General features: G+C 41.3%; 1 protein-coding gene across 1 annotated transcript in view; it reads left to right on the top strand.

Moving 5' to 3' along the window:
- Positions 1–13,024, top strand: part of dhodh (dihydroorotate dehydrogenase) — a 29,389-nt gene extending 16,365 nt beyond the window's left edge. The window contains exons 4-9 of the mRNA XM_079736724.1: positions 2,259–2,341; positions 5,954–6,141; positions 8,092–8,205; positions 9,579–9,732; positions 11,113–11,272; positions 12,449–13,024. Coding sequence (XP_079592850.1) covers positions 2,259–2,341; positions 5,954–6,141; positions 8,092–8,205; positions 9,579–9,732; positions 11,113–11,272; positions 12,449–12,677 — 928 coding nt within the window. The 3' untranslated portion in view covers positions 12,678–13,024. The remainder of the gene's footprint in view (positions 1–2,258; positions 2,342–5,953; positions 6,142–8,091; positions 8,206–9,578; positions 9,733–11,112; positions 11,273–12,448) is intronic.
- The last annotated feature ends 796 nt before the right edge of the window (positions 13,025–13,820 follow it).

Here is a 13,820-nt window from a genome sequence, read left to right as displayed (position 1 = left end):
TCCGGCGCAATTGACTTAATCACTGGCGCATGTGTCGTTGCTAGTTTGCAATTGGCGCAGAGCGTTCTTTTCCCTCCTGCGCCACGCGTCGGTAAATTAGGGAATGATCTTGCGCCCCAAGGGGCGGATCGGCGAAAGGAGGAGGCGTGTTCAGGCACAAACGTTCCCTGGTGCTATTTTGCAGTTTCTGAAACCACTTGCGCCACAAACCAGGAAATACCTGGTTTAAAGTCAGTGGCGCGTTGTTCAGATGCTATTTTAAGGGCGCATGCATAATGTTGCTTGTGCACCTCGCGTATACACTTTGCTTCTCTCACCTACCTAGCCATACATTCTTGGTAAAAATTATTTGGGAAAGAACAGCCGATACAGCGGTAATAAGTTGTACTTTTAAATCAATGCATCTACAAACACATATTTTCTTGACACAGACATTGTGTACAAGCCCATAACTTTTAGGATTGATGAGTATTTGATCGTGAGAAAACATTGTTTTACTGCGAGTGAGTGTTAAAAAGAATGAATGAATGCGGGCGCGCGTGTGTGTATGTGTAAAAGAATTAATGAATCCGGGCGCGCGTGTGTGCGTCCATCTGTTTAAACACACGTAAACTAAACACGTAACCCATAATACAGTCCATGGCAATGTATATTAACGGGGGGACACATGCATATTAGGAACACAAGTCGATAACGATAATGCATACAATACTGATAAGAAACGATGTTTATAATATATTGCGTATATCATTAAATAGTACCACAGTTACCGCATATCATATGTTATATCATATAAGTTTTCTTTGCCAAAATTTATTTGAGGACTCAGGACTATTTCTGAAGTTGTGGAAGAAAACCTTATTCCATGTGTGAATTAGGCCGTATTATTTGGCCATAAACTGAGTCATTTGAAGTTTGAAATTCATGTGCATCTGTCTCATTGGAGACTGCAGACGCGCCGGTAAACTAGCGACATCGCCATAAAACCACCCACAAAGCTACTTGCGCTTGGCGCTTCTCACTTGCGTTTCAGACCGTTAAAATAGGGCCCTAAAGTATAACGCCATGGTCTATGTGGATGGTGAAGCTCCGCCTAAACCAGATTGCTTATTTGAGGTTTCTTTGGAACAGTCAGCCTCCTTTAAAAAAAAGTCCTCATCTTCAATCATGTGACTGGTTATCCTGTCCGTCCAATCCATTTAGCTATGGTGTGCTCCCTTTTCTCCTTGTTCTTTAGTCTCTTTTGTACTTTGAAGCACTAGGAAGACCTGTTGAAATATTCTGCTTGGATACACTAGCTTTATTTGCACTGAAGTGGCCCACCCTGAGTTGGAATAAGGGGGGGGGGGGGTTGGGGGCAGCAATCAAGTTCAGATTTTTCTGTCTCATTCACTCCCCTCTCTCCCTCATACATGCGCACACACACAGCTCAAAGTTGTCTCTCTATAATGCATTACTCCTCCTTTCTCCCGTCATAAGAATGGAACTGTATTTAAGTGTGGCTATCTGTGACGCTGCGTCGTTTTTTAACAAAGTTGTGCTACGGCTCTATAGATGGCTTTTTAATTTTAGTCATTAGTATTGAAAAAATATATATGTCTCAGAAACCACAGAGTCAATCCTGTGTTTCTGTTCCCCGCTGTGGTGTCCACAGCACGGAGCTCCAGTAACGTCAAAGGACAGCGCTGGATTATTTTAGCTTGTACTGTATTCCAAGTTTAGCGACAACACCAGTTTCGTGTTAGCTGATAATATAACATTAGCTTGAGAAAAAAAAGTTTTTGTCCTCAAAGATAGATTTTTATTTCGAAAAAGGAATTGATTCATCTTGTTTTCGTCAGTGAAATCATGTCGTTGACGAAAACTAGGACGATAATTATTCGTCAATGAAATGAACACTGTTCCAAATGAGGGTTAGGCTTCCAGGATAGTATTGAGTATACTAACACGCACTACAGCCTCACAAAAAGATAATTACCTGCATTGAAAGCAAGGTGGAATGTCGAATAGTGTTTTAGGGAGACCTGTTTTCTCTAAATAACAATCATATATCAAGAACTGATCAAATGGCAAAGATATGTGGATGATCACATAAGACATAACCATGTTTAAAGCTTAAATTTTATAAAGCTTAAAGTTTGGATATTTAGTGTGTTTGGATATAATATAAGTGTAAGGCTGAGAACCAGAGAGTGCAGTTTGGTCTCGATTAATGGTCTGCTTAGCATATAATGTTTGGTGTTTGTGGTGTCCTATAGGTATGGGTTCAACAGCTGTGGTCTGCTTGAGGCTCAACATAGGCTGAAGACTAGGGAGGCGTCCCAGCAGCAGCTTAGGAAAGGTAGGAGGAGAGAGGAAACATCCCTGGTGCCTGCCTACTTCTCTAATAAACTCTCTCATCCTGTATAGTACACATCATGTATGTGTCTCAAATCATCCCTCTCACCATAACTTCATTTTCCTCATAATCTCTACCTCCTCCAAACCGGATCTCCCTTATCCTTTTATAATCTCTGATGCCTCAATTAACTAGTCCTTGAACAATTCAAACAGTCTCTCTCTCTCTCTCTCTCTCTCTTGCTGACTTGCTCGCTGGTGTTGAGCTACGACAGAAACAATCACTGAAAACTAGGAAAAATAAAATCTCTCGATGCTCAAACTTTCAAAATTATACTAGTAATTTTTCAACTAGAAAAATATACAACACATGAAAGTATAATAATTAGAGGTAGAATATGTCGATTTTGGCATATTAGTTTCTAAAAACGACCAGAACTATTGTTATTTATATATATTTTTTAACCACTGCTTATTTTAGCGAAATCCAATTTTTTTTATTTGAAACGTCCCGGGCAATCTTTGTCGAGTCTGATTGGCGTAATTTCCCTTTAAGCACAGGCATCTGGCAGAAATACCGGGAAGACGGGAAACGCAGGGAGTGAGGACGGAAGTCGGAGAAATAGATGGCGATTCACTCTATCGTTTTTTTCATTCAATGTTTTTATTGTTCCTTTGTGATGGAACATGATTATTTGCCAGTTTTTTTTTCTTTCCATGTTAATAAAAATGTAATGGTGAATCAAACGACCCAAGAAGGTTATCTGACTAGAGGAAAGATACAAGAGTAAACATTGGTGCGCATTCCAAAGACAGAGGTTTGAGGAGCTAGGAACTACTATTAGCCAAGGAAGCACCATTTGGCTCCTTGCGTTATTGGAATAATAGTACAGACAACAGTATTAATAGCCTGCTTTATTGATTTGATGATACTGTTGGAAAACGTCATATCAATGTCAATAGTGTAACAGTATTATATGATAGCTCAATGCAGTTAGTCGTAGTAACGGTAATCCTTGTGTTTTTTTGAATGAGATCGCGTTCCTATGTATTGAAGCACAGGGGAGATACTGTCTTCTCCAGGAGATCCCTAGTTACTCCGGAGCTAAACCCCATACGTCGGTTCACTCAGTAAACCTGCAGCAAGACACGGGAAACTCCTCTGTGATGCTGCCACTTTATTTGCTTAGATGGAGATCACTGTACATTTGCTTATGCTGCATTAACAAACTTGAACACCCAGTTTTTCATTGCTCTGCTAACTACTAAACTCGTCTTTTCTCTCTCTTGCTTCCCCACTCACTCCACATACGCAGTTTCTCTCTCACTAGCTTCACCACTCACTCCACACGCATACTACACACTGGCTCCGCTATTCTCTCAAAGAGATACGCCAAGAGATACGCTACTCTTGCAACAGTAGGCTGTCAATCACTGTAATCGACACATAATGAGTAAATAAACAAGTTTTATGCTTTTCATGATCCCGTGTGGATTTGAGTCCATCATAACCAGAGACCAGGGGTTAAAAGTAACTTTTTTCAACACTGTCCCGGAAACGTCCCGAAAAACATTTTGAATCGTCCCGAATTTTCCCAACAATCATTTTTTACATTTTGAGTTGTTACTTACTGATAATATAATAAAAACAAAATTCATTATGTTGATAAAATAATATAGTTGTTAATTTTAAGATGCTCATCATCATGAGCAGTTCTAACTGGAGAGAAAGTGAAATCCGCGAGCTGCTGATCATGTCTGGTTCAGACTACACGATTTTGCCCCGATTCATTTGCGCAGACAAATTTGCGAGTCGTACCCGATTTTGAAAAGTCGGCAACGAGACGAGGTTGTGGAATGTGACTTGCTTGCGATTTGTTTTGTCTGCGAAGTTTGAAAACCCCACAACGAAAGGTTGGGCATGCAAGAAATTTGGGGGAATTGCAATGATGTATCCATTGTTGACATGGAAGGAACCCCGCCACCAGTTGTGCGAGGGAATCCGATGAACAGCTGGAGCTCACGGGCAGTGTTTACTAACTAGTAAAGAACTAACTAGTAAAGTAAAGACTAGTAAAGATACGCGGTTGGTGTTCATACCCACAGACACCTTGGTTTATCCACGGGTTGGGTGGATTGCGTGAAAAAAAAGTTATAGGCTACTTGGATGAATTGCGGGCGGGTCGCGTTGAAATAAATAAATATTAAGTAGGTTAACATATTGACCAGACAAACGGCAAACTGACAAATTTGACATATATTTTTAAATAATCTCCCTGCTTCTGAAATGCGCGAACATCTCCACTCGTCCGCTGGTTTTCCATAAGCATTCCACTGTGATCATCCCTGCTGCATATGCCCTCACACACATTGTTGAAATCATATGGATGCTTTATTCTTTCTATGTGGCTTTTAGTTAATGATCGGGCTATAATAAGACCACGTTGGCTATGTAATCGTTGACAAGAGGGGACATTCATAGTAGTTGGACATTTTAGCATGCCTACAGGCTTTGGTCGGGACGCGGAACACGCAACTCAAAATCGGGACTGTCTCCGCAAAACCGGGACGCCTGGTCACACTTACATGATCGGGCGGCTGCGGGATATTAATTGTTGAAAAAACATTGCTTCGGGTAGATATTGATATTAGGCAGCGGGTGCGGATGACATTACAGCTCATCCACGCTTCTCTACTAACTAGACTTCACTGCACTATGCAGATGACCGCCATCATAATGCCTAATTAGGAACTCGGGATCCATTGTCATTTACACTTTGTTGCTGCGTATATCGTGAACGATACAAAGTAAAGATTCTAGAGCGTCGCACTCTTGTGTGGCAAGTCTTCCGACGAGACAAACCCGATGTCCTGGCTCTGTGATCGCATAGTGTGACATGTTAAATCGTGGAGGAGTAACTGAGCGGCCCCTCCCGAATTGGTACAGCCCAGGTGGGCCTTGAACTGCGATTGGTCAGAAAGACGTAACGGCTAATGACAACATTGAACTCTTGTGCAGCCTCGAACAGAGTGACACAGAAACACACACACACACACACACACACACACACACACACACACACACACACACACACACACACACACACACACTTTTAAGGAGTTTTTCACCCGCTCCGTATCCTTGCTTGCCCCAACAAGTGTGTGCGGCGTGCTTGCTGTTTTGTTTCCGGTGTAGCTAGTTCCGGTATGGTGTTTTAGTTTTTCTATCGTAACTAGTTGTTGCTAGACAGCAGGTGAAAAAACTACGTTTGCCAAGGCAAAAGAGCGTTAATCGCTTGATAAAAAAATGAACGCCATTAAAATTGGTTTGCGTTAACTCCGTTAATAACGTTAAACGTTAGACTGACAGCATTAATATATATATATGTATGTATGTATATTTATCACACTAAGTGTGTGTGTGCGTGTGTGTGTCATTTTGTGCATGTCTACCTCAGTGTGCCTGTTTGAGATTCTATATGTGTGTTTCTATATGTGTGTTTCTCTGTAATGCATGTAATTATGTGGATATGACGTCTGAGTCCTGTATTTGTGTGTCTGTCATCTGGTGTGTGTGTGTGTGTGTGTGTATAACTGTGTGTCTCTCTGTGTCTAGCTGGCCTGCCGCTTGGCATCAATCTGGGGAAGAACAAACTTTCCCAGGATGCATCAGCGGACTACATGGAGGGGGTGCGGGTGATGGGCCCCCTGGCAGACTACCTGGTGGTCAACGTGAGCAGTCCCAACACACCTGGCCTCAGAGACCTGCAGGGGAAGACACACCTGCACACACTGCTTCATAAGGTATCAGATGGGAGGAGGGTAGCCAATATGCTGCTTTAGGGTGCACTCACACTAGGCCATCTGTACAGTGCCCAAGTCCGCTTGACACCTCTGCGCCCCTAAAGTCTAGATCGGTTGGCTAGTGTGAGCACGCCAACCGTACTCAAGTACAGTTCAATTTCGTGGCCTGAGCACACTTCGGAGAGGTGTGCTAAGGCCACGGTACAGATGCTAATGAACCGACACACGCACACGCACGGTTATGCAACCTGAGCTGGATGACGTATAGTCCATGCGACCCTTCTTTCCCATTAAACAATAAACATGGTGGCAAGCGGTTCACGTTGGTGCGATAGCGAAGTTGAGTTTTTGATCCAAAATCCCCCGTTCGTCACGGCGCAGGCTTTCTTGGTTACTCTGAGAAGGCGGGGCTGCGCACGGAGTCTAGACCTCTTTAAAATAATTAGCATACTCCTGAATGTTTTGATTTTTTTATGAATGAAGACACCTGCATGCAAGGATAAGTTCACGTCTGAGTGTAAGCTACAAACGCGATTAACTATTAACAAGTGCAAAAATGCCAACATATTCTTTATTTTGCTGACGACTTGTTCTTTATCCCGACAAAAGCCTCGTTAGGACAGTTCTTCTGCGTCTCTTTCGTAGATCGCACCATCTTTCAACGTCTTTGTTTAATACGACTGCATCACATTCTCTCACATGATCAGCAGCTCGCAGATTTCACTTACCTCCAGTTAGAACTGCTCATGATCATAGTTGTAATGCATTCATTGTGTCTACACTTACACGATAAATATGTGTGTCTTTGTCTGTGATAAAAGAAAACTATAAATATTTATGCTCATGATCATATCGCTGCGTTGTCTCTGTGGAGACAGCACAGCAACACCACTACCAAAGCCTCCCCCCGGAACCGCAGAGCCGTCGCATTTACAACAGAATGAAACCCAATAAACCACCAATGTGTGCAGGGTCCTGAAGGGTAAATTGGGGTTCTAGCTCAAGCAGGCAATTTACCTCGGGGAGTGTAAATGTGCGGGCAGTGCCGCGATAAAAGGCGTGCATAAAACGGCCTCTTTGGCAGTGTAAAAACGCTCAGTGAGAGAGGGCTGTATCTAAGTAGAACGGCTCCAAATAAGCAACAAAGTCAATAAAGTGTTGTGTGTTGTTCTACTAAGCAGCGGATGCTTGGTGTTGACGTTTTACGACATACTGGCATATGTACAAGAGGCAACCGTACTCAGGCCCAGTTGAGATTGCCTAGTGTGAGCAAAGGCCAAGGGCGGGGGGGGGCAGGCCATCGTACTTGAGTACGGTACGGGTGTCAAACAGACTTGTGCACGGTACAGATGGCCTAGTGTGAGTGTGCCCTCATAAGGTATCACTTTGGAGGAGGGAAGCCTAAGCTCCATAAGGTAGAAGAGGCCATATTGTCTGAAAAGTTCTTACCAACATCCAGGTCGCCCGTGCAGTCATAAAACAGCAATCATTTTGCAGTACTATAAGATAGGGTAAGATAAGAAATAACTACACTTTATTGATTGCAGACAGCAAAGGAGGATGCCACAGCAGGAAGTACAGGACGGTAGTAGAATAAGTGTTAGTCAAACTATTTCCCGAAACTTGCCATGGAAGACAACATGGAGTTGCTGCGATGTCCTGCCCCTCACATCGGGAGCGAATCAGAAAATATACACATATAACATGACGAACAGCACTTTTTATGTTGTGTATAGTGTTGTTTATGTGTATAAGTGTATATGACGGGTCGGCTTAGCTCAGAAGGTAGAGCAGTTGTCTTGTAACCGAAAGGTTGCTAGTCCTAGCTGAGTGTTAACCCTAACTGCTCCTGATGAGCTGTCTCCTTGTCGCCTTGGATAAAAGCGTCTGCTAAATGTCTAATTGTAATTGCAGTGTTGGTGAACCCAATTGTTTATGTTGGTGAAACAGGTGCTGAAGGAGCGAGATGCTCTGCAGTGTGAGAGAAAACCTCCAGTGTTAGTGAAGATCGCCCCAGACCTCTCTCCTCAAGACATGCAAGACATTGCCGAAGTCGTCATAGAGGTCAGCCTTGATTTGTACTAAATGGTAACAAGAATGGCATTAATTGTTTGCTCGTTTCGTATAAAACACACTATTTGGGATGTTGCTATTTTGTAGACTGGTCAAAAACGGAGGGTACAAATCTCAATGTTGCAGAATGAGTGCACTATTTAATACCCATAATGCACCACAAACGTTTGCAACTGAAATTACACTTATTACTGCACTGTCTGATATATATATATATATTTTTTTTTTAAAAAGATAATGGATTTTCAACAGAACTTATTTACCTGCTGAGGAAATACATCTATACATTATCCCTTACATATTAGGGCTGTCAAACAATTCATTTTTTAATCAAAATTAACCTCATACTATTGGTGAGTTAACTCACGATTAATTGCTCTTTTAAAATTCTATTTTAAATCCACTCCAATTTAAATTAAATGAGATTATCAAATTGTGTGACAAATTATCATTCATACCAAATTTACTTAAAGGACAATTCCGTTATTTTGAACATTGAGCCCCCTTTCTGGTTTGTGTAGGATGAAATAGAGTGGTTAACACCGGAATTTTAATATTGGTCCTGTCTCGGGTATTTTGTTAATTACAAATCGCCCCTGGCTGCTTCACAATGGCTGGCTATGTGCATTCACAAACCTTTCCTTAAAACACCCCTAAACGTTTGTTTTCAGAAATGTGAAACTCATCGGTCCTAATCAAGTATAATATAATAATAATATATATATATATATATATATATATATGAAGACGTATATATCCTCCCTCTCCTCACTAGAGAAGCCTCCACTGGTTTGTATATGTATACCATATGTGTATGTATATGTTCACCATATGTGAATTAGGGCTGGGTAAAAATATCGATTCATCAATGCACTGCAATTTATTTGTTCTCGATTCAATTTCGATTCAGAATTTTTTTTAAATCGATTATTTCCATAAAAAAAACACAAAAAAAAACCGAAGCATACTCAGTCATTGTAATCTAGAAGCGAGTATGCCTAAATGTACATGCCCTTTTACATTTGCCCATGTTATGATTAATACTTTTATGCTGCAAGTTTAGCTCAGGAACAATACTATACAATGGTGTATTCCGTTTTTGCTAGTTAAAGCACAATGAAATGGTTAATTCATTATGAAATGGTTAATTCTAAATAATATTTAGGTATTTTTGTCATCTGCACGTATTATTGAATCGATATCGAAGCATTTGGATCAATATTGAATCGATATTGAATGAAGACCTAAAGAATCAAATTGAATTGAATTGTGACATCTCTCAGACATCAACCGCTGAACATCTCTCTGAGAGAGAGAGAGAGATATCATTTTTCCTAGTTTGTCGTTGGTGTGTCCTTTTTCAGCTGGGCGTGGATGGCCTGATGGTGTCGAACACCACCGTCTCCAGGCCCCCCACCCTCCAGGACCCTCGCTGGTCAGAGACGGGGGGTCTCAGTGGAAGGCCTCTTCGGGAGCTCTCCACCGACACCGTCCGAGAAATGTTCCGGCTCACTGGAGGTATGAAGGGGTGGTCCCCAAAAACACAACCCATATTATTTCACAAATGCTAACACTATGCAACCAAGACCAGCTAAGTCCAACTCTACCTCTGCACCACCCAAGACCAACGCTACCTCAACACCACCAAAAATAGCTGACCAACACCAATCATACCTGACCACCACTTATAAAACTTCACCACCACTCATTCTACCTCAACAACACCCAAGACAAACACTACCTCAACAACATATATGCTACCTCATTACCAGTCATACTAGCTCAACAAAACTCAAGAACAGACCTTTGCTGTGTTCCAATACTCATACTTCCATGAGTACACACAAACGTTGCACACTATCCGCACTCACTGAGTGCGCAGATTTTCAGATGTCAGTGTTGTTCCAAATCGAATACTCTTAGGTGCACTAACCGGAAATTACGATCGCGACTGCAGCAGCGGCTCGTCCACCGCAATAAACATCCCGCTTTGAATGGTGAACTCTTTACGCCTATTGGCTATAAAAAGCTAAAAAAGCTATAAATGACTCCATTTATTCAGGTTATGTGGAAAATCCGCAGACGTTGGCTCAGCCTTGCTCCACCTTTTCCACTTCGTAGCTAAGATGGCTGCCGTTGAGTACGAAAAGTTTACATCGATCCACACTCAGCGGTTTGACCATTTTGAGTACACCATCCGGGTCCTTTAAGTACACTTCTTTTTGGCCCGATATTAATTGGAATGCCCTACGCACTCAAATTAAGTATGCACCGGTAACCCAGAAGTCTGGCCGGTTCTGAGTGGCCCGCAATAACTAAGTCCTGATGTAAGCAGTTACATAACCGAAAACATGTCAAAAGGGCTTTTATTGCCAAAACTGCTTGTGCGTAAGTTAGCACGAACTTTAGATGCATCTGTTAGTTTCACAAGTGTTATTCAGCTTGAATTCATGCAGCATCAAAATAAAATCAATTTGACCAGGAAGCAGCTGAAATGAACAGTACAAACAGGATGATGAGTGTCGGGTGTTAGACAGCAACCGTGATACCTATAAAAACCCTCTCCTCCACATAGTTAGCTTTAACAAAGTGCTCGCTATCTTTTAACAAGGTACAAATCATTGGTGCATCCAGGGGTTATAAAAAAGTGCTGTTATTTTCCATGGATTCTGTGATTGTCAGCTTATCAATGTAGGACCAAGCCAACAAACATCATGACATCACATTCTAAGATAGGACAAGAAAGTGATTATTAAAATCCAGTTTCACTGAAAGTGTTACAATTTAAGGAGTTTTAGAGTGGGAATCTAGTAAGCAATTATGCTAACTGTATCTAGTGTTTAATTTCTGTTTACTCCTAGTTTACCCACTGTGCTACGTTTTGTTGCTGTTTTCCAGGTAAGGTGCCGATTGTTGGGGTTGGCGGGGTGGCCAGTGGCCAGGATGCTCTCAATAAAATCCGAGCTGGAGCCTCCCTGGTCCAGCTCTATACAGCCTTCACCTACCAGGGACCCCCCCTAGTCACCAGAATCAAACGGGAGCTACACCAGCTGCTGCAGTAAGTTGGTGGCATTCAAGGGGTCTGCGTTAGTACGCCTTCTGCAGAACCCCCCCCCATGATAAGGAACATGCCCTACAAGCCATTCCAGGCCATTTTAATTGTCAAGTAATTTTCATTTTTATAGTTCTTAATCAAAGTTCTGTTCTCAAATTGCTTTACAGACAATTAATTTAGGACACCCCCTAACCACTGCTCACCAAAGGGCAAGAAAAACGACCTTAATTATCAAGAATAAATATTGTGTGTGTGTGTATGTATGTATGTATGTATGTATGTATGTATGTATGTATGTATATATATATATATATATATATATATATATATATATATATATATATATATATATATATATATATATATATATATATATATAAAATTGATCGCATAGTATTGGTGAGGTAACTCGCGATTAATCACACTTTTAAAATTATATTTTAAATCCACTCCAATTGAAGTTAAATGAGATTATCAAATGGAATGACACATTATCATTCATACCAAATATACTTAAAAAGCAAAAACTAGACCAAGTGATCTTGAGGGAGTTTTATTGACTCAGTGTGGGTTGAATATGAACATTACGGAATACCACAGATTTGGCAATTGTAAACAGGCAGTTAATTAGTACAATTGTAAACCAACAGTTACTACAAGTGTAGTTAAATTCAAATAAGTAGCCCCACAGATTTGGGAATTGTATAGACTGTCACTTACTGCAATTGTAATAAGGCAGTCACTTACTGCAAGTGTAATTGAATGTAAAGAAAGTGGACCTAAAAACTAAAATGATCTCTGACATGATTGTTGACACTCTGTGGGCAAAACCTTTCATAATCAAACTTTAAAAACAAGATTGCGTTCATTCGTAATTAACGGGTAAACTTGCCCAGCCCTAGTGTGAGTGTGTGTGTATGTATGTGTATGTATATGTGCATATATATATATATATATATTCACTTTATTAGACATAACTTAATTGATGGACTTTGTTTTGATATCTTTGTGTGGGTTACTTGGGTTGTGACTGACATCTGGTGAAAATTTCATGCCAATAGCCTAATCAGAAATATCTTTAATAAGAAAAATGTTCAATTCTTTTCCCCACTGTGTGTGTGTGTGTGTGTGTGTGTGTGTGTGTGTGTGTGTATAAACTTTTTCCGCAACACTCCACAGGGACCAGGGATTCAGCTGCATAGCCGAGGCGGTGGGAGCTGACCACCGTGGGGCATCAGAGCCTCAGTCCCCACCACACGGAACCAACCAGGCATACCAGGCCCGAGAGACCCCGGTCGTGACAATGGTACCACTGGCACCAGCAGCTGTCTCTTCCAGCTGCGCAGGTGAAATGAACCAGGGCACTGCAGCAAGGCCAAACCAAGGAGAGGCTTTCTGTACCGTCTGACAGACAGGGAAGTAGTCAGACTGACCCCTGACAGCCAGCTGGAGAACGGCTGGTGGGTGTTGAAGGCTTCTGAACCACATGCCAGAAAAATACACTGTCCGTTTTGTTTTCCGTAGTGAAAGTTTCTTTTTTCTCTGTGTTAATGAAATACAGGTCCTTCAATTATTCTGGGGTCCACAGACCAGCTGTTTGTGTAAGGCTTTAGTGTTACTATGGCTTGATAAAGTGATCCTTGGGTGTGTTATGGATTTAGTTGTAGATGGGTTTTCACGATACAATACTACGTACCATTTGAGAATGAATACAAATGAATGGCCTATCATAATGTTCTTGATGAAACAGTAATTCCTCCATATAGTTGATCACAAAATAAATAAAGTATGAATCAGATATACCGTTGTAATATTGTTATTCAAAATGCAATGCAAAACTAGGGTAACCTGGACTTGGCTATGGATATGTTCTATGAAGACCTTAATGGATATTGAATTAACATTCATACACTAGTCATAGTTATAGTAAGCAGTGGGCATGTCAAACATTAAACATTGACTATAAGGACCAGTTGGTGTCAGGTTGGAGATTAAGGATCTCACTCAAGGGCACCTGGTCGACCTTTCAAGGTGCTAGTTGAAGTTGTTGCAGCCATAGGCCTACCTCAGGGCATACATTTTCACGGAAACGTTCCCAATCTTCGGTAAGCATACGCAGCTCATCATCACAGTCTTTTGCTTTTAATTGTACATAACCACCAATGAATGAAATTACGTACTCAAAGATGTTCTCTCCGTTATGCGTGAATGACGCTTCGGTACGCTGGTCATTAACATCTAAAACAGGCCTCATTCTTTTAATTGGAACATTAATCAGAGGCACATCTCCATTACTAGAAGCATTGCTAGATTTAGGTGTATGATAGCTGGACGTGTCCAAAGGTGGCTGATTTTCAATGTCCTTGATATTTGTTGATGCGCTGGCCATGTTGAGAAAAATGTGCAATGCCGACGACTGCTGAATGTTTTTGAAACCATGGATAGCGCCCACCTACAACCTTTTAAAGGGGACATATTATACCACCAGGTGTGAGTGTGATCAGCCTTACAAGCCGTTTTGAAAATCTGCCCTATATGACATCACTAGAGG

The sequence above is a fragment of the Pollachius pollachius genome (genome assembly GCF_949987615.1).
Source record: "Pollachius pollachius genome assembly, chromosome: 5".
Lineage (NCBI taxonomy): Eukaryota > Metazoa > Chordata > Actinopteri > Gadiformes > Gadidae > Pollachius > Pollachius pollachius.
The sequence above is the reverse complement of the archived record's forward strand: the minus strand, read 5'-3'. Positions and strand labels throughout refer to the sequence as shown.